The 19,647-nt window shown below is 52.6% G+C and overlaps 6 protein-coding genes across 6 annotated transcripts; 1 reads left to right on the top strand and 5 right to left on the bottom strand.

Annotated features, from left to right (window-relative positions):
* Window positions 1-1,124: 1,124 nt before the first annotated feature.
* A1O5_08824 (uncharacterized protein) lies at window positions 1,125-3,129 on the bottom strand (the record flags this gene model as incomplete). Its single annotated transcript, XM_007749405.1, has 5 exons — window positions 1,125-1,244; window positions 1,358-1,938; window positions 2,009-2,102; window positions 2,171-2,977; window positions 3,052-3,129. 5 exons carry the CDS (start codon window positions 3,127-3,129, stop codon window positions 1,125-1,127), a joined length of 1,680 nt encoding a protein of 559 aa, XP_007747595.1.
* Window positions 3,130-5,898: 2,769 nt separating this feature from the next.
* A1O5_08823 (uncharacterized protein) lies at window positions 5,899-7,518 on the bottom strand (the record flags this gene model as incomplete). The annotated part of the gene is made up of 1 exon (XM_007749404.1): window positions 5,899-7,518. One exon carries the CDS (start codon window positions 7,516-7,518, stop codon window positions 5,899-5,901), a length of 1,620 nt encoding a protein of 539 aa, XP_007747594.1.
* Window positions 7,519-7,940: 422 nt separating this feature from the next.
* On the top strand, window positions 7,941-8,874 carry A1O5_08822 (uncharacterized protein; the record flags this gene model as incomplete). The annotated part of the gene is made up of 2 exons (XM_007749403.1): window positions 7,941-8,055; window positions 8,108-8,874. 2 exons carry the CDS (start codon window positions 7,941-7,943, stop codon window positions 8,872-8,874), a joined length of 882 nt encoding a protein of 293 aa, XP_007747593.1.
* A 405-nt stretch (window positions 8,875-9,279) lies between these two features.
* A1O5_08821 (pyridoxine 4-dehydrogenase) lies at window positions 9,280-10,311 on the bottom strand (the record flags this gene model as incomplete). Its single annotated transcript, XM_007749402.1, has 1 exon — window positions 9,280-10,311. The coding sequence occupies one exon, from the start codon at window positions 10,309-10,311 to the stop codon at window positions 9,280-9,282; it is 1,032 nt and encodes a 343-aa protein (XP_007747592.1).
* Window positions 10,312-11,465: 1,154 nt separating this feature from the next.
* A1O5_08820 (uncharacterized protein) lies at window positions 11,466-12,816 on the bottom strand (the record flags this gene model as incomplete). The annotated part of the gene is made up of 3 exons (XM_007749401.1): window positions 11,466-11,643; window positions 11,705-12,143; window positions 12,198-12,816. The coding sequence occupies 3 exons, from the start codon at window positions 12,814-12,816 to the stop codon at window positions 11,466-11,468; spliced, it is 1,236 nt and encodes a 411-aa protein (XP_007747591.1).
* Window positions 12,817-13,744: 928 nt separating this feature from the next.
* A1O5_08819 (uncharacterized protein) lies at window positions 13,745-14,905 on the bottom strand (the record flags this gene model as incomplete). The annotated part of the gene is made up of 2 exons (XM_007749400.1): window positions 13,745-13,809; window positions 13,873-14,905. 2 exons carry the CDS (start codon window positions 14,903-14,905, stop codon window positions 13,745-13,747), a joined length of 1,098 nt encoding a protein of 365 aa, XP_007747590.1.
* Between the last annotated feature and the right edge of the window lie 4,742 nt (window positions 14,906-19,647).

Below are 19,647 nucleotides of genomic sequence, written 5' to 3'. Positions count from 1 at the left end.
CGATACCTTGCACAGCGCTGGCGTTCTGGATATGCATGACTACGACCAAATGACGGATTCTGCCGGGATAAGAGGTCCTTCTGGTGCGCTGGCAAAGGTAAGGCGCACTATGAAGAAGGGTTCTGAGTTGGACAGGGCATTTGGTCCATCGACTCGGCCGGTAAAAGCATGACTGTCTTGCTTTAGCACCTCGGTCGAATTGGGGCTATCACAGAGACAAGGATAATGGGCAACAAAAGCACCCTGGCACACAGCAAGGGTGGGCAGGCGTTCTGTTTTGACGTCTTCATCGTTCTGAATTGGTAGTCATACTACCACACCTTCGAGATCGAACAACGCATTATGATACCCGCGACTTGTTACCATGGAATGTATTTCTGGCTTGTATTTGAGTACCAGGCATAAGAAAACGTATTCACGAAGGCGAATACGGATAGTTGCAATGGTGCTAATACAATGGGGTGCCGACTGCAATACGTACTCCTCACAATAGTGACACACAACGAGCAATGCATTAACTACTGCTTGAAGATATCCCTTTCTTTGAGTGTCCCTCTAGCATCAGCCACTATGGTCTCCTAATCCCCTGTCTGATATTGGATCTCCAGGCTCCCCGACGATGATCTGCAATGGCGCGAGATCGCAGCCTCGTCCCTGTCCCACAATGTACACGAATAACGACAGGTGTATCTACGACCACATATATATCCGGACATGATCCACGGTCCTTCCATATGGAGTGGTATATACCAACTACCCGCCCATCTGCACGGGACCATCGGTTCTTACGACACGGAAAATCAGCACTTCCTTCCTTCCTCACTCATTCATTCACAGGTACAGGACGGCAAAGACAGCGACGCTGGCCTCGAGCACAGAGCATCAAGCATCAAGCATCAAGCATCAAGCGCTTTTTCAAACTTAAAAGTATGTATATGTGTATGGAGTAAAAGCGCACATCACCCCGCAGCGCACCAGCCCTTTCTCTCGCTGCATACGACATACATTTCACGTATCTTTCTCCCGGTGAAGAAGAAGCATAGCAACAACAAAACGACACATGTCTTGGAGCTCTCGTCTTGTCGGTCCTCTCCTCTTGCAATCGATGAGGTATTTTTGTTTTCTTACACCTTCTCAGTGTCGACAGCAACGACGGTGTTGTCCTCGGTGATTGCCAAGGTGCGAGTTTGGGTGGAATACTTGACGGGGCTCTTGGCGTCGAATATCTTGTCCAGTTCCTCGAGCTGTACGCGACAAGATCATGCTTTTGTCAGCCCGACAATCCTCCCAAGTAGCAGGCACGTCGCAGACAGAGGTAGGGGGGAGAGGGAAAGGGCAAGGAATCCACTCGACTTACCGTTCGCTTCCGCGTCTCTGGGAAGAAGAAGTAGGCCAGCACACCCTGGACGAATGTCCACACCACGAAAATGATATACGTCTTCCACTGGATCTCTTTGATCGCAACGGGCCAGGCGAACTGGTTGATCAGACCCGCAGCGTTGACGAAGAAAGATTGGAAGGCCATGCCCTTGGCACGGATCTCAAAGCTGAAGACCTCGACGGGATAGAGCGCTTGCAGAGGAGTGATGTTGAATGAGTACCACGCGCCGAAGATGAAGATGAAGGCCAAGACGGCGTTGCCGGCTGCATGGTTGCTGAATACGGCGTCACTATCGTTCACGGAGCCAGAGACGAGAGAGTTGGCAAGCGTGCCTGCCGAGGCGGTCATGCACACCCAGATGACGGAGACGCCGAAGAACCCGGCCAACATCATCCTGCGACGCCCGATACGCTCGACGAAATGGGCGCCAATAACGGCGAAGCAGAATTGCTCAACGCTGTATCCCAGTTGGACGTTGGCCTTGCCGATCGAGGTGTTGACGCCGGCGGTGTCGAGGACGGCGGACATGAAGTAGGAGAGAGGGCCGTTCCCGCACCCTATTTTGAGAAAACGGTGAGTCGCCAGAGAGAGAAAAGGGGGGGGGAAACGAGTGCTTTAGAGACTTACATTGCGTGAAGGCAGAGAACCAGCAAGCCACAGCAGTTCGGTAGATGCTCGACCTCTTGTTGAAGAGGGCACGGTAGTCCCACCAGCGTTTGTCCTTGAAAAATAAATCAGTCAGCTGGCGCTCGCCCGGTTGCGAGACAGCGGAGTGGCGTGAAGACTTACAGAGCCGTCCAACTCGAGATATTCCTCATACTCATTGAGCTGGAGTTTGACCCACGGGGAATCTGGGTTGCCATAGCCATGCCACTTGGTGAGGATGTTGTGGGCCTTCTCACGCTTTCCGCTGGCGTACACCCATCTGGGCGATTCGGGCAGGAAGAAGGCGAAGACGGCGATGAGTCCAGGGAAGACCATCTGCAACCAGATGGGGATGAGCCAAGAGCTGTTGCCCTTGATATCGAGACCACCTCGGGTGGCTCCAGAGGACAAGATCGAGCCGGCCAACCAGGTGGTGTTGCAGAGACCAGTGATGATACCACGATACTTGGGATGGGCCGTTTCCACGATCCAGATTGGCCCGGCTGCAGCGGCGATGGTGACACCGAAACCAAGAACGAATCGACCGCCCATCATCTGTCCCTCGGAGGCATTGGCCGAGGTCAAGCCCTGCACGACGGTACCGAGAATGATGAGAACGCTGCCAATGAACATGCCCACGCGCCGTCCCCATTGGTCAATGCAGGGTCCGACAAAAGGCAAGGCAGAGACACCACCGATTTGGTACATGGAGGTGATGAGACCTGCCCAGATGCCCTTGTTCTCGCCGTTGAAGTGCTTGAGGAAGTATTCCTTGTTGTTGAGCAGGCCACCGAACAACATGGTGTCATAGCCGTTCATGGTCTGGCAGAAGAAGCCAATGAGCAGACACGCGAACAGCTGCAAGGAGCGTGGGTGCATCAATGGCACCTCTTCTTGGATCAGAGCCTCGTTGAAGGCTTCGCTGCCTCTGACTTCCTTGACCTCGATGACCTGCAGTAGACGGGGGGCGACGTTAGCCTTGCAATTTACAAGGAAAATTGGGAAAATGTGGTGTCATGGCTCACATCTTTGCCTTTGTCGATCGAGCCGAGATGTTCAACGGTCTGCGCCGTCGGGTCAGCAATCTTCTCTGGAGTGGCCATCCTTGTACTCTCTATCGTCCTGGTACGGAGAAGGTAGAGGGAAGAAAACTGTCTGTCTGGAGTGAGAGTTGGTATGGCAGAAGAACCGGAAGAGTGTGATGACGGCTTCTTTAATATCTATATCGAAGACATCTTGCCATATAGCGGCGGAGCTTCAGATGGAGACCACCGTTCCTAGCCTGGCGTGGGCAATGAAGTTTGGCGGTTGGTCAGACCATCAGGTCGTATCTAGTCTTGGGTAGTAAAAAAAAACCTGCCGACATGAAGCCGATGGAGGAGGAGGAGGAGGAGGGGGAATCTAAGAGGCCCGATTGATCGCCACAGAGGTGGAGGATGGAGCACCTTGAGCCCCCCCTCCCCCCAAACAAGACTCCTAGCCACCTTGAATCCGGGGGGCATGAGATTTCCTTGTACGGAGTACTGCTTGCGGAGTACCTGTACGGGGTTCCCAGGATACGGTGGGTGTCTGGAGCTTCGATGCAGGCCACTGGGTCACTGGGTCACCCAGTGCGGTAGCTAGCGTTTTCGCTTAGAGGCTCCAATCCCGCTTCCGATAGCCTGATAATAGCAAGGAGGAGGTGTGACATTCTGTGTTTTTGGCAGCCAGAGTCCCGGCGTGGAGGGAGATGGGATGGTTCAGCCCGGCCGAAGACGAGCCTTCAGAGCCTCCTCGCATTCGCCAGATTGTGCTGTACTTCTTTCCTCCGTTCGAACAAATTAGTGCTAGTCCAAGAAATCAGTCTGCAGTCCGAGGTTCAAGCGGGCAGGTCAGGCCATGGGCTAATTTTGGCCGTTTTCGACAAGAAAAAGCCAAGGTCGAGTTTTGGGGGGCCCCGGGGATTTTGGGCTGGCGGACTTCCTCCTAATACGGCGTCGGCGACCTTGGCTGGTCGTAAGTAATTCGCCAGGGCGGCTTCAGAGGGTGAGCTGGACGCCAGTCTAGAAGCCATAACGCTTTGTTCCTTCAGGGCTCTAGCGGGCGCCATGGAACTTTCATCACCCCTTCGGTCCAAAGGCTTGCGGCTTATCATTGGCGGGAAATTGAGAGGATGACCAAGACAGCAAGTGAGCGAATGTCTGTCCAGGTCTCTCTTCCCAGTCGTCCAATCTTCCGAATATTAAGCGGTGGTAATACGGCGCCAATGGCCCAGGACTGAACCTCTGAAATCATCGGGTAACACCAATCGTGCCGGGCCCAAGTTTTCTGTTTGCCGTCGTTGTCGTAGTATTTGAAGCTCCTGTGGCTTTTTCCATGCCTTTTCCGCATTGGTTCATGTCTTCTCGACACCAAAAGCTCCTGCAAGACCTTTGCACTGTTTGCAAGGTTGAACTTCGGACAATTCCTTGCTGGTCCAGTTCCATGGGAGAAAGGACGGATTCTTCCTTTCGGCTAGCCAGAGGCTCCTTACATACACTTCCTGTTGGATATGGTGGCTTGCAGACCTCGGGCCCAGAGTTACTAACAGAACTGAGCGATGGTATTGTTTGCAAAAGTCCTCTGAATCCCAAAGCTCGGCACTGGCTGATCCTCGGGACCACACTTGATGCGTCTCCGTCAAACCGTCCACAAGGCATGGCAGGACAGGACTGGTGAACTGCACCTCAGCCTTGCGTGGTGATGATGGGTATGTAACCCTTCCTCTTTGGCTCTCCCGCTCCTACATATCTCAAGAGGTTGATTCTGACCCTAAACTGTGGCGTTGGAAAAGTCCACTGCTCACATTCGGTTTGGGGGCCCTCGCTGGTCATTTGCCCCTCTTTGTGCTCTCTCAGACACGCTAACGGAGGGAGGTGAGCAAGAACTGGAGCTCCCACACTATCCCGGCCATTGCGATTCCAGGTTCGACTGTCTCTAGGCAATTATGTCTTGGGCCACCGTTTGCGAGGATCTCGACCCGGAGACGTGTGACCGCTTGAGCCCATATCTTCCCCGAAATCATGCCATTTGCCTCCTCACGCCAGTTTGACAATGCAGAGAGATCAGTCGCGCCCAAGTTCAATCCTCCTTCGATTGTCTAACTGGTCGACTCGCGTTCCTTGGTCAGGACATCGGAATAACGACTCCACAGCGGCCACGACCCTCCTGGGAATTTGAGATCATGTTTTGCCACATGGAATTGCGAAAGTCCTGGCCTCCTAGCCTGGCCGTCAACAGTACATAGCTACGACACCATTCACCTGATGCTGATATTGATATTCTGGGGAATACTTCGGTCTTTCTTTGGCCTTCACTTCTCCACAGATGTAAGTCGGTTGTGCGGTGAGCTTCCGATCGATATTCCAGAGCGGCACTCGCCTCTGAGGTGTTGTCCTGTCCATAAGGTCCAGCAGCAGTACGGACCACCAGATACGCCACTAGTTGGATTCAGGCGGGTAGAGATTCTGGCCGCCAAGGTGGCTCTCCTGGTCCGATGCCACGCGTTTTTATTATTTTCGTGACTGTTGAGCCTCGCTCCGGGCTAGGCAATCTGGCCCCGGCGGGCGCCCAAACTCTGGTCGATTGGGCCTGGGTGGTGGCGCTCGAACACCATTGAAAGCGAGAAATTTGGGTGTCTGGGCTCCATCCACTGGATAGATTGGCCCAGATCCTGCATCAGTTCTGGCCTTCTGCACACATGAAGATCTTGTCTTGCTTTGAGCGCATGTGGAAGAGACCGTTCTATTCAACACCAGGAGATTGAGCCCAGATTCTAATGCTGGTGGTCCCCAGGCCCGGATTTGGGGGATGTCGACCTCTGACCAGCTCCTGTATGTGGATTGCCACCTCCTCTAACAGGGAATCTGCGGCTGTGTCTCAGCTCGTTGATTTGCATTGGTCAACATCTCCCTGGATATCGGTGGGGTAGAAGTGCTGAAGGGTGTAGCTTCCGTCTCAGGAATGCAGCACTTGTCGATAGGTCTATTCTGTGTCATTTGGTCCAGAATCCCAAAGGCAATCTGGGTTGTTGCTATCCGCCACCCTTCTTTTGCACCGCTATTCTCTTCATTGCCACTCCGTGATGACAGGAGATCTTCGGTCCAGTTGGCGAGACTCGCGGAGAGCTCCAAAAGATTTCCCAACACGTTATGAGAGCGTGAGCCCAAGTTGCGAAGTACTTCCACTTTCGACTCAACCCGAGTCTTTGATACCATTGGCACGTGCAACCCAGAGAGTACCTCGTCCGAAACAAGGGCCGGCCAAGTAAGGTGTGTCCGCAAGTCAGCAGGCATTATAGCCTCAATCGCACATAGCCATTCCACCAATTTCGTCATTTTTGCAGCCGCATCTGAATGACCGAGCGTTGCTGCATGGTCTCCGTTCATCACGAACCCGGTTATTTCCACCACGAGCATGGTGATCAGAAGTTGGAGACTGATGAAATAGGCCCATAGCAAGAAAGCTGCCTCGCTGACTGCATCCGGGGAAAAGACTTCTTTTGCTTCTGCAAGCTTGAACCATACAGCGTAATAGCTGAGAAACTCGTCATATCCCCAACTCGGAGATACTTGAAATCCAGAAAACGTCGACTCCAAGGCTCTATAGAACCTTTGGCCAGTGCCTGCGTGTTCAATACACGGGTGAGCTGCACGGAGTGCTAACATGCCCTTCGACAGCAATATTTGGAATCTAGAACCTGGTGACAGGCTTGCGGTACTGAGTCTGGATAAGGTTGCGTGTTGGGTTGGAGATCCACTCAAATTACTCTGAATGTTGAAAATCGTCTGCTTTCCTTCATCTCGGATACGGGTTGTGACAAGAGCGCAACCTCTGACGAATGTGGCAAAGTCGAAAGCTGACTCTGGCAAGAGAGCGGACTGAAAGGCCAAGGCATAGCAAGTTGCCAACATCACATCGTACTCGACTGAGGAATGGTGGGATTTTGCGAATGCATCTTTGAGACCAGATATTGCACGACCCTTGTGCAATAATGCAGTGCATTGGTCATCGTCTACTCCGGTTAGTGTACTCATGTGCGACGCTGCCAGAGCCAACAAAGCATTCATCAGGTGCTCCGAATGGTGACTGAGTTGAGGTACCTCTTGGGTCCAAGCTGACTTGTTGGCCAGGGGCAGTGGCGGGTACGCGAAGCAGAGAAAATGGTGGAACAACCGAAGGTCATGCAGAGTGAAAGATGCCGAGACCTTTGACATCTCGACACCGGGTCCCAGCGGCGAATGCTTGATAGCGGCAGCCTTCCCTTGCTTTTTGACCCATCGTTTGATCGACGCCGAATATTGACAGTCCTTTCCCTTCGACACACAGTTGCTACATCGAGGCTTCTCTTCGCCGCATTTGACATGACGGATCTTGCACGTAAAGCAGCCTGTGCGGGACTTGTTGTGAGCCCGACGAACAGCTACCCCAGCAGGAACTATTGTCACGAAGAAGCCGTGCAGGTGACTCGCCATCTGGCCTTCTCGTGTCGCCCTTGTCGTCAAAAATATGGGATCCTAGAGCTTGCTCGAGACAGTCGAAATGGCAGGGAGATTGCTGGCTATGAAAGAGCAGTACTCGTATTCAAAGAAAGAGACAGACACAACTTCATGCCATGTCTGCCTCGTCGGCCTGGCAGGGAGGACGCTATCGCCAATCGGGCATAGTTTGCGATACGAATACGGTTTCCCCTTTGGGGCTGTCGCCCCACCGCCATCGTCATTGGACAGTGACGTCTTCTATCATCTTCAGAGGCTTCTGTCTTGATCTCTTGCCACAGCTAACTTACTTTCATATGTTCCCCAATCCTGCCGGGAACCATAAGCAGCCTCGTTTTCTGTGCACTTACTTGCTTTGTAAAGTTCCTATCCACTGAAAATTGACCCCTACTTCGAAAATGAGTTGGATGGACTCATGGTCAAGCCCAGGCAAACACGCTGCAGTACCACCTCCATTTTATCTTACTCAGGGAGAAGATGTGCCCTACTGCCGAACTTGCGGTAGAGTAATAGGTCTTTTACTCGTGCCAAAGCGCTACGGGACTCGATTGCTGACAGTGTTAAGGTTCCCGCAAGCAGCAACAGAAGGGTTCAAACACCATCAAATATTGCTCCGATCGATGTCGAAATCAAAAACCAGGTCCCGTAGACAAGAAGGTCGAGAGAATGATGGTTTCGATTTTGAATGCAGAGACCGGATCCGGAATTGAGAGCACCGCTGCCAAATCCAAGTTGACCAAGGGCGACCGACGTATCATTGTGACATGTGATGAGCTCGAAGAGGTTATCTTTGGCGGTAGACACGATCCTGCAAAGACATTTGGGCGCAAGAAGAATCGTGCAACCCGTGCATTGCACGGAGAAGGTGAATGGAAAAGTGTCGACATGGATGAAAATCACGATGTCCACTCGGATCAGGATGGGTCGCCGGTAGAGGCAACTCATCCGCGAATCCGTCCAAAGGTTCGACCTCCTCAGCTAGAATCCGACGTCAACGGTAGCATCGGTGGAGAGAAAGGCTGGGCCGAGCGTCACTTTGAAACACCCGAAGAGTACGAAAAGAGGTTGGAGGGACGGCAGCGTGCCGAGGAACGCGAGATGATCCGGCGAGCTGCAAGGCGAGGTGTTGTTTTTGGCTTTGAGGTGGACTGGCCACATTTGGATCACCAAACACAGCAGGCCAAAGGAAACTTAGAGTCTGGTCGAGATGATAGCAACACCGGGAATCGACCATCTCAACAGCGGCGACGAAAATGTGAAGCGGTAATGAATGGTTCAGTGGTTGAACCCAGTTTCGCCAAAGGAAATTGGGCTATTCGGTGGAGGGAGTAGGGCGTCTGCGTCCTTCAATGCCAACCTCGCCGTATGACAAGGCCATCATCATGGCAATGCTCAGAATGAAGACGTTAGTGGGAAGCTACGATTCGATAAGTCGTTCCCCAGCACCCGAAACCCCAGAGGCAAGGGAAGCGAGTTAGGTTGCGAGAATAATTGGGCATTACTCGATGCTTGCGTTTGAATGTGCCTATTCGGCGGTTCATGGTCAGTCACTATGGGAGTCCTTCAACAAAAAAAGAACAAGCATGAGCCTGCCTTGCTTATCATTAGCACAACGATAACCCGCTCATTGGAACAGAGAGGGGATTCTCCACCAGCGGAACCCGGAGGAGCCTCTGCATCGCGACTGAGATTGGAAACCTAATATGGCCCCAAAATGGCATCTTGTCGAGTCTCCCACTACATGTTCGTGTGAGCCATGCCCCGGGCAGGATAACGATCACCCTTGACAGGGTTTCTTTTCAAGATGTCAGCAATCTCCTTCATCTCTTCGTCCGACAGCTCGACAATTGTCGTGTTCTCGATGACCCGCTCCAGCCTGGTGGCGCCGGGGATGGGGATAATGGTGCCCAGTGTGATCTGCTCTCCGTTTTCCGTGGTGATGGTCCGTCCGCTCAGGCTTCGGACCCAGGCGATGGCGATCTGCGCTTTGGTGACGCCCTTCTTCGCCGCGAGTTTCTCAACTTCGTCCACGATCCGGTTGTTGTACTCAAGGACGTCGTCCTGGAATCGGGGCATGTGCTTGCGAATATCGCCTTCCGGTATATCAGCGTGCTTGCGAATGGTCTCGCCTGCCAGGGCTCCGCGACTGAGGGGGCTGTAAGCGATAATAGGGATGTCGAGTTTGGCGCACGTCGCCGCGACGCCGTTGCGAAGAATATCCGTCGTCCAGAGCGACACTTCAACTTCGACGGCTGCAATCGGATGGATGGCATTTGCCCTGACGATTGTACTGGCTTTGACTTCGGACAGACCGATGCCGCCAATTTTACCCTCTTTGACAAGCTGAGCTAGGGCGCCAATAGTCTCTTCAAGCGGTACATCTGGATCGAGCCGTGCACACTCGAAGATGTCGATGCCCTTGGTGCCATCGAGAATCTTCAGGCAATCTTCGACGCTGCGGCGCACGTTTTTGGCAGAGCCGTCAGGCTTCAGCTGGCCTGGGACCAGGCCGCCCTTGATGCTGAGGACGATCTTGTCCGCATCCCCAGGGTGCAGTTTGAAGTACTCATTAAGCAAATGGCAAGAGTGCCGCTCCGGGGTGCCGTAAAGCTCGCCACCATTCCAGAGGGTTGCACCTTGCGAGAGTGCCGTCTCCATGGCTTTGAAGCTGTCGCTGACTGGTTGTGGAGCCGGTCGCCACGTTAAGCCCATCAGACCGTAGCCTATGGGGCCGACGGGCTTGCCCAGGATCTTGACCGTGGCAGACATGCTGGAATTGGTGAGTCTTTAAGAGTGGCACAAGGTCTAAGATCTGAGGAAGCGTCTTTGACGTAAACCAAATCCGTTACAAGCTAGAGGGCTCCGTGCTAACGATGGACCTGGCTCAAGAGGTTATGGGGGACGATCGTAAAAACGGGGAAAATATAGTCGAACTTTGGAGCTCGGGCTTTTTGAACTGATGTCGAGGGTAGGAAGGAGATGGCGTTATGAACTCAGCTGACTGAACAAGGGAAGTCATGATGTCGGCAATGATGCGAATACGTCAAGTTTGCGGAACGGCGCGAAGTCGATATGCAAGGTCTGAATCAACGGAGCGGAGAAGAGCTGCTGGTCAATCTAAAGTCCGGCTGTTCATGGTTGGACAGCCTTGTGCGTCCTATGGCATATCAAAAAGATCAAAGTCATTGTACTATACTATGGAATACATCTGGGTTCTGTAAAGTACTATTTGCAGGAACAGAAGGGTCGCCGACTATCGTTGGGGCGAAGAGAAAAGGAATTCATGCGTTTCATCCCACTGTGAAGACCTGACTCAGAGAAGAAGCCTGAGTTGTGTGTAATCCAAAAAAAACCCCCCTTCCCTCAACAGCCACGTTCTCGTCCATGCCACTCCAAGTCATGTACAGGTCACGATGTTTTGTAGAGCTTGGTTATATCCCGGTGCCAAAAGAGAAAAAGTCAAGAGATGGTGACCTCCCAATAAAGTAGAAATGCGCTGGCACAAACCACTTTTTCCCTCTCGAATTCCATCCATCGCAGCCATCAGGCCCACTGACCTCAACCGAGGAGTTCCTGGCTCTTGTTACAGTCTTCGGGCTTCAAGCCACGCCTTTGTGCATTGTCATGTCTTCGTTCAATTAAAGGAAAACAGTGCGCCTGTCATGTCTTCCTCGCCGAGGTCATTTGTGTATAATATCTATGCTTGGTGATGTTGATGCATACGTTGCCGACAGGAGAAAGGAAGGACTCCAAACATTCCTGCTTCATGCTTGTACCAGTTTGTCGCCGACGCAGCGGTCGCAATGCTGGAAAAAAAAAAAAAATTGAGAAACTCGTCACTCTGATGAAGGGTATCATTGGTCACCGGTATCTTCACACAGCAAATCCGATGTAGAGCCCGCTTGTACGCCGAAGTGCTGAAATTATTCAAATTGCTCATTTTGCGTGTCGGTAACTGTGTCGCTCAAGTTGATGAGGAGTTGGGCCAGACATCGCTTGGTGGCAGCATCATCCCGGAGGACATTGGAAAAGGTTGCATCCCGAAGCGGCTCTGGTAGGCACTGCCGCAGTGCTTGGCGGGCTCGATTGTTGTCACTTAGCCTGGTAATTCGGTCAGTAACCCACGCCAATCTTGAATCTCAAACCTGGACAGACGGCTAACCTCAAAAAGCATCTCACCACGTGTTTCAAAAGCCGGACGGTCTGAGTTTCGACCAAGCCGATGACCATGTTGCTCAGGACGGTGCCGACTGCGTAGAATCGCTCGTAGGTGGCACAGATATATCCCAGACCTGTGTCATCAAGCAGGATCTTCTGGACAATGAAGATGGCGACAGTTTTGGACAATTCGCTGCCCGTCTCCATGATACGCAGGCAAAGTGGAATGATCTCTGTCGTCAACAGGAACGTGATTGTTGGGGAAGAGTTGTTGGAGTTCCCATGTGCTCCGGGGGTACCTGTCGGGTTCATGGACACACCAGATGAGGGTTCATTCTTGACCAGAGCGCCGATGACACCAAGTGAAGTGAGCCGCAGGTATTCGAAAGGTCTTGACTTGGAGGTGGTGTTCAAGAAAGGATAGAGGAATAGTGGAATGTGAGCTTGCGGCTGATATTAGCGTCGTGTCCGCTTTTCGAGGCCATGAGGATGCTTACCATTGAGAAACAGCCCTCTGGTTTCATTGTGGCTCGCCACACATTGGAGCAAGGCCAAGGCGTTGCACACACGGTTACTGGCCGCGGCGGTGAGCTGACTTGGATTCAGCAATGGATAGACCGAGATAATCTCTTGGAGCAGACTGGTCATGACACCAAAACTGTGCCAGAGAACCAGCGCGAGCTCAGGCACTTGTTCCCTCTTTTTACTGAGTTCCATCAAAGCTCCCTCTCTTCTGTTCGGATCCATCAATTCCGCCACCCATTGTAAGACCTTGCGATTCTCTTCCGACAGTTGCTGATCCATGCCAGGCGATGGCTGTTCGTTCATCGAGGTCAAAGACGGGCCCATGGGATTCTGCGCGTTGTCGGCCGCAGCCTGCCGGGGTGCGTTCTGCGCATGGGAAGAGTTATGGTTCGGATTGATCGCGAGTCGGGAGTAATGTTGCTGTTGAGCCGCGGCGGCAGCAGCAGCAACAGCGGCGGCTTGGGCTTGCGCCTGTTGCTGCCCGTGGCTCAGAGTCTGGTGACTCTGCTGCGGACCATTGTGCTGCCAGGAGGATTGGTCATGCTGGTTGTACTGTTGCTGATGCGAGTAAAGATGCTGTGTCTGGAGCATGATGTTCGGAGTGTCGATCTGAGGTCAGGCCAAAGTCATTCTCAGGTCAAAAGGGTGAGGCAGGACGGAGGAAAAATGGCAGACACTCGAATGATGGTGAGTGAAAGACCGTGGTTCAAGTGACTGAGCAGATTCCAGGACAATGTGAGAGACTAAGATCCCGAAGTATAGAGGTTGAGACTCGACAATGAAAGAACAAAAGGGATTCGACGCAGGTTGCGGGTTGCAGGTTGCAGGTTGCAGAGCGGGGAGCGGGAACGAAATGGAATCGGCCCCCTACATGTACTTGCGGTCTGCAGAAAACTCGAAAGGGATCACGAGCATCAGAAGCTAACCGCGGCCTCAAGGTTCAGTTTCTACCAAGTACTTGCGAGTTGGTACGTGGCTCGCCGTACATGCCTTTGGTAGCGAGGCTTGGTAGGCCTACCAAGTAGTGAGCCTTTATGCTTGGCAGCTTAGTTAAGATGGAGGCCTTTGGTGACACGGCGATGTCACCGAGGCTAGGGGGCTCAGCTTCACCACCGCCTACCGACCGCCTGTTAGCAACTGCGGGCGCCACCTAACCAGCCTTATTTGCACACCATAGGCTTGTACCGAGTACATAGCAGTTACAACATTATCAGCGAAGTACTGGGTACCGAGAACACAAACACCACCACATTCCAGCAACTGCAAACCTCCGGGCAACGGTAGCCACATGTTTTGACTGGTCGGCAAGCTATGTCGCAGTGCTTCAAGATGATTTCATTTGTGCATTCTGTCCATTGTACTCCGTATACTCATTTCCATCTACAAGTCTCGTCCATCAACTGTGCGAGGGCATCCCTTCATTACACCCCCTGTCCAACGTTGAGGTTCAGGCGTCCAGAATCCCCGTCGCAATGCAATATGCTTCGCTAAGAAACAAAAATGAATTTGGCATCATTATCTACATTTCATCGTCTCGACCTTGATCTGCTGCTTCGCCTCGTTCTTCGATCTGAAGAGCTTTCACTACCTGTTGCAAAGTTAGAAACCATGTGTAACGGAGAGAATCAGTGACTCAGCTGTACTTACTTGATACCGTGTAGTCAGAAAAGTAAGAGGAGCCATAGCCAGAGCTGCTCTTATCGTCACGTCGATTCCTCCTCTTCAGACCAAGCCACAGGGCTAGAGCCCCTAATGCTGCAGCCATCCAGCCTGCTGTTCCCCATCCGCTTCTCCTCTTTTCTTCCACGACCTCGCTTCTCGCGGGTCTTGTTCCGAACCATGTCCTTCGTCCTCTTCCGTCCCGGTGCGAGTGTCTTTCGACATAGACTTCTTCTTCCGTACGTCTTCGTCTTGGTCCGAGGCCGAAAATGGCCAACAGCCCGTCAATCAGTCCTTTGAAGATGCAGCAGGCGCAGAACAGGATGAGGAGGAAGATGCCAGCAATGACGCCAATCACAATGCCGGCAATTGCGCCGCCACTCAACCCACCGCCGGAACTGGATGACGGTCCAACAATGATGCTGCCGTCCGTTCCGACAGGCGTCTGGAAAGGTGCTGTGGTAGTGGCACCTCCGATGCTCGTTACGGTGACCAGAGTGTTGCTGGTAGGTCGGAGTGGGGCGCTGGCTGTGTTGGTAATAACTGTTGTCACGGTATAGAGGCTGCTATAGTATCCAGAACTTCCCCCACCCACAGCTACACAGACTCCCGGAGATTGGCAGAACTGTCCCGACAAACAGCAAACGCTGTCGCAGGGAGTTTCGCCCAGGGAGTATGAACAGCTGATGGTGCTGACAGGCACAAAAGAGCTGTAGGTAGAGGTGACGGTCTTGAGATCTGTCTGAACAAACGTTACAGTGGTATATTCCCATTGTCCTGAGGCGGTTGTCGTGGTTCCAGCTCCGCACTGGGCCTCGTTGTTGGCATCGGTATAGCAGACTTGACCAGCTTCACAGCATAGCTGGCCGTAGTATCCGCATGGGTTGTCACATCTCTTCTCGATATCTTGAAGGTCTTCAAAACTCTGGAGGAAGTCGGGCAAGAGCCCTGCAACAACGGATCGCGAGAAGAGGGCGGTGAGGAGCGGGGTCAGCGACGACGGTGTCTCGTGGAATCGCATGGCTGCACACAGAGTTGAGCGTTGGTTTGCAGCTAACGTCGATGCAGATGTGTATCCGAGTGTTATCTTCGCATTAGGTGTATATATTGCTTTGGGGTGGGTGGTTCGATGGTCGGATGTGAAGCAGTGGTTACGCTATCCAGCCAAGCAACTGCCTGCGAAGCCCTCTGATCTTCTACCGAGTAAAGAACAACAATAGACAAGAATTAGAGTACGAGAGTAGAAAACAATTGAAGAAGAGTTAGCATTGGGTAAAAGCGTGAGGATACTTTTGGGTGGTGGAAGCGTGTGAGGTACCAGCCTCCCCTCGCCCTGCCACCCGAATATTTGACACACGAACAAATTGAGACGTGCAGCGAAATTAGATAGCTTGCCAGGTGGCTGGGAGACAATAATCTGGCTGTTCACTGGGTAGGAACATGTGACTCGGATACTGCCATTGAGAGTTGTGAATAGGACATCCTTACGATGCCCGCCGGTGTTGGGTTGATGTGCTGCATGCAAGGTGCGGGACTGGCAGCTGGGACTCGAATTCGGACTCTGGGAGCTGTTGGCACCCACCAGGCACCAACTTGGCACCTAACTGATAGCGGGTGAGCCCATTCCTCGGCTGCGTGTCCTGTCCAGCCAGGAGCCATCTGGTGATCCTGCTTTCGTAAATAGTTGGCGACTGTCGTTCAGGTCAAGCGTGAGGTACGAGGTGCGGAGCAGACAATTGTGATCTTCTCAGGAGTCGAGTCCTTGGGGGGCCCTTTCTCGAGAGCTCATCGTGCGCCCACTTTGCTGCGTTGCCTGGTTGCCCTGTGCAGGTGCGCTGTGGCACTTGAAGAGCGCCGCCACATTCATCTCACCAGCCACACCTTGGCGGCTTGGCAGAGAACTACAGCTATATCCCCCCTCTCGGCAGACTTGCCTATCACGTGGTACCTTGGTGACAACGAGAACTCCGTGCTCCATACTTAGTTTTGAGTTCCTCGTGATATCTTCACCCTCCCAGATTACCCTCCAGTTTATCGTCTCCTTTAGGTGTCAGGATTCCAAGATTCCAAATCTCCCTCATCTGGATGTTTGACAGTGACGCTGTACAACCTCACCAATGACCATAAAGCCCATACTAGATGACACCAAACACTAAGACGAAGCTCGATGACGTCAATAGGTTCAAGTCCGTTTCCGAGGATTTCCGGCGAGGCTGGACGAGCTAGGAAGTCGTAACTTGAATGGCAAGGTGAAGAGCACTCGATATCGAGGTAAACCCATCCAGATGGAACCCTTCTGGAATCAAAGGACACCACGTAAACACGTGGGGCGGCCCACTATCACCACTGGCGCATGACCGTCGTCGCCTTGCGCCGACCAAAGGGCCTTGTCCCTTAAGAGCCTCAGGCATTTTTACCGGAGGTATGCCCGTCTGTATCCAAGCTTCCCTGACCCAAGACTGCCCAGGTGTGTATTTGTAGTGCTATGACCCCTGTTCTGTACCCAGTACACTGAGCTAATCCATAAGTACGGAGTATCGACACATCAGGTTTTAATGACGTCCGTCGTCTAGGTGGTGTGACACATCTACTGAGCGCAGTGGGAGCAGCGAGGTTTTGACGACATCGAAAGGTATTTTCTTTCTTTTTGGGGTTTCAACCCACTACAGAGACCCTAGTTACCGAAACAGCCTCAGTCTCCATTATGACCAGCCCACACTGTCCTCTGCACTTGCATTACTATCCATACACCGCAACATGGGAAAGGCTGCTTACAACTGCGCGAACGCTGATAACGTCAGCTACCAAGCCGGTCTCAATTTCCCTGCCAGCCGCCTATTTTTTTTCCGGAAACCAATCAACTGCTTTGTTTCCAGGTTTGGGCGCTTGACGGTGTCTCGGTACCCAGTATAGCCTAATGCCCAAATTTTGCAAAATGGTCTGGACCTCGCGTGATGTCGAGCTTCACCAACCTTCGACACAGAGGGACTTTTACCAGAAGCATCGAAGTGGAAAGCATCCAAGGTGTATCTGTTCAGACCGCTCCATTCCCCACGAAAGCTTTCCAAGTCAAGCTGCTGGTAGTGCCGGAATAGGCACATGTGGAAATCGGGTTGGCCACATGGAGTCTCTGCTTGAATGTCTTCTGTCTTGGCTCTTGGGCCCAGGGCGGAGGATTTCTGCCGGTATCCGGACGTTGTGGGTGCCAACCCGCTGAACGAGCAAGTCCTTATCGAAAGGAGGCTTAAGGAACGCAACCTTGAACCGACTTCAGATTAGTCACCCCATCGGATGATCTGCTGCAAGAAGTGCTGCCTAATGTTCCCCGGGACTTCTAGGTGCATATTGCAGATTCTCGGGTCCAATAAGCCAAGCTCCTCCAGCTTCCACTGCTGCCCCTAGATACATACGGAGAATTCACGTGGCAGAAGGTTCAGTGTTTGCCTCAGCGCCGCAAGTGTGGCCATCAGATCTTGGGAGTGTGTTCAGATCTTGCGTGCCATGCCCCATTCCCGCAAATGTCAATGTTCTCGCTAACAGCCACGGTACTCATCTAGGAAACAAACTCATCTATAATGTGTCAGGCCTATGGGTGCCATTTTGTTCCGTTCAATAGGCATCTTCAGGCCATGGAAGTCGACGGGCTAGTCAGTATCTCGGTTTCTGGAAGCGCACCCTTACATGCCAGATCAGGTAGGCGGCGATCGCCAAGGTTGCAGAAGATCGACTGTCTTCCAGAAGGCAGATCACGTTCCGGATGATTTCCTGACTCAGGTTCGCGCCGGTATCCTGGGTCCATGGTGAAGCGGTGCGACCCGGCAAGCTCCAATGCAGTGAGAAAATGGTGGACATATCAACACGTACGTACTTGGAGAAGACCCTGCTTTGTCACTCCCCTCCTTCAGTAGTGATCGCTATGTACCTGCGGAGGAGGCAGAATGGCCAGTCATGCCACTTCCACTTCGGTGTTCCAAGGGGTCATATCCGCTTGGTCCATTGAAGCGTCGTCTGATCAGTCCGAATGTCCAGAATCCGGGGAAAGACGCCATTTACCCATATTGACACCATTCAAGCGCTGGCCGTGCTAGCACTGCCCCTTCGCAGAGGCCGTGTAAGCACCCGTCACTCCACCTACAACACAACATGGCAGTTGACAGGATCGTGGAAACAAGCATCAACCTCAAGCTGATATTTCCTGATCGGTCTTTACACAGGAAGAAAATGCATCTTCTCTGGAGAGTCCACGCTCCTGTGGTTTTGTGCATTCAGCGTCGTCGGCAGCTACAACTCTTATTAGTGTCAGATGCATGAGGATAATTGCCGAATACTCCTTCACAGGAGACGGTGAGTTGGTCCCCATGTGGCCTTGGTTGCAGCCTTGCTTTCGACTCATCACCGTAGTAAACAGCAAATAAGGAGAAGATTCCTGATGTATGTATTTACCCGGCAGCCGCTGGTAAAAACGACAATATACCGCTGGCTAATTAAAGGTAAATGTCAGGGACACTGTACGCTTTTGCGCTACCGGTTGGGTTTGCTTTGGTGCCATTATTAGCTATGTAGCCATATGCTACTTTTTGCCAGCCAGGTACTTTGTACTCCGTGCACCCTACCATGCCTCCGTTGCCAGCTGTCACTAAACATGGCAAACAAGGCTTGAGGGTGCTTGCCAACATGCCCTACCTACATTCTACAAGGGCGTTTCAGCCTCGCTCAGGTTAATGACAAGATCCAGATCTGTTGTGGGTTGACCAAGGCATTGTGACAGATGCCTAAGATTTTGGAAAGGGGGGGGGAAGAATCAATTAGCGCTGTCTCTGGATGTCACAAGCCATGGCAAGTTCCGGCCACTATGTCATTGAGCAGGTCGGTTTCCGAGTCCAGGGCTACCAGGCCACCAGCGCCGCTAGAATGCGGATATGCGGCGGGTATTTTCACGGCCTCTGGGGTTCCTCTAACGTGGCCCCTCCTACCCAGCGCGTATGTACTCCGTACTCGTATGGATGTACTCACCTAGCTGCCCTCCATGCCTCCATGTCCACTATGCCCACAAATTTTGAACTTCCTTCTACGTAGGTATGTAAGTATTGGCAAGGCGGCTCCTACTCCGTCATGGCGCCTGGCTCGATAGCACTCTCAACGAATGGCTCTATCACTATGCCAGGGGATTACAGCATCTCCAATCCTACCTGGTACACCCTACCGGGACACCAACCTGGGAGCAGAACGGAGCTATTTCCACGATCTTTAGCGTTCAACTAGGGCAAGCCACTTTCTGCCCCTCTAGGAAAGGAGCACACTAAGGTTGCATAAAGGTTCTGGCTGACTGATGAAGGCATAACTGGGTCTTGCTGCACAGTGAGATAGCGAACTAGCAGGGGCCTGCATGATTAATGCGCCTTCTGAGAAGGGAATAGCCCACTCTCTTCCATTTCTCGCGCCGGACAAGGGTTATGCTGGGTCTTCCACCTTGACCGCGACGCCAGCACTGTATCGAAACTGCTGCTCCGAGTGGGCGACCCTGGGCGTTTTCGAAACCACACAAACCATTCGTGTCCTCTCCAAGCACAACACGACGCACACCACCTCTACGACCTGCGCCAGCCTCGTGCTCGGGCGGGCCTTGTATAAGAAATGCACTTGCCCCCCACCATTTGCCATTGCAGCCCCTCCTCCCTCCAACCCAACTGACAACTGAACTTCCAAAAGAAAGCATAAGTTTGAACATCTTCAAATATTCCCTCACAGCCCAACACATATCAG

This window comes from Cladophialophora psammophila, assembly GCF_000585535.1.
Source record: "Cladophialophora psammophila CBS 110553 chromosome Unknown aczJe-supercont1.14, whole genome shotgun sequence".
Classification (NCBI taxonomy): domain Eukaryota; kingdom Fungi; phylum Ascomycota; class Eurotiomycetes; order Chaetothyriales; family Herpotrichiellaceae; genus Cladophialophora; species Cladophialophora psammophila.
The sequence above is the reverse complement of the archived record's forward strand: the minus strand, read 5'-3'. Positions and strand labels throughout refer to the sequence as shown.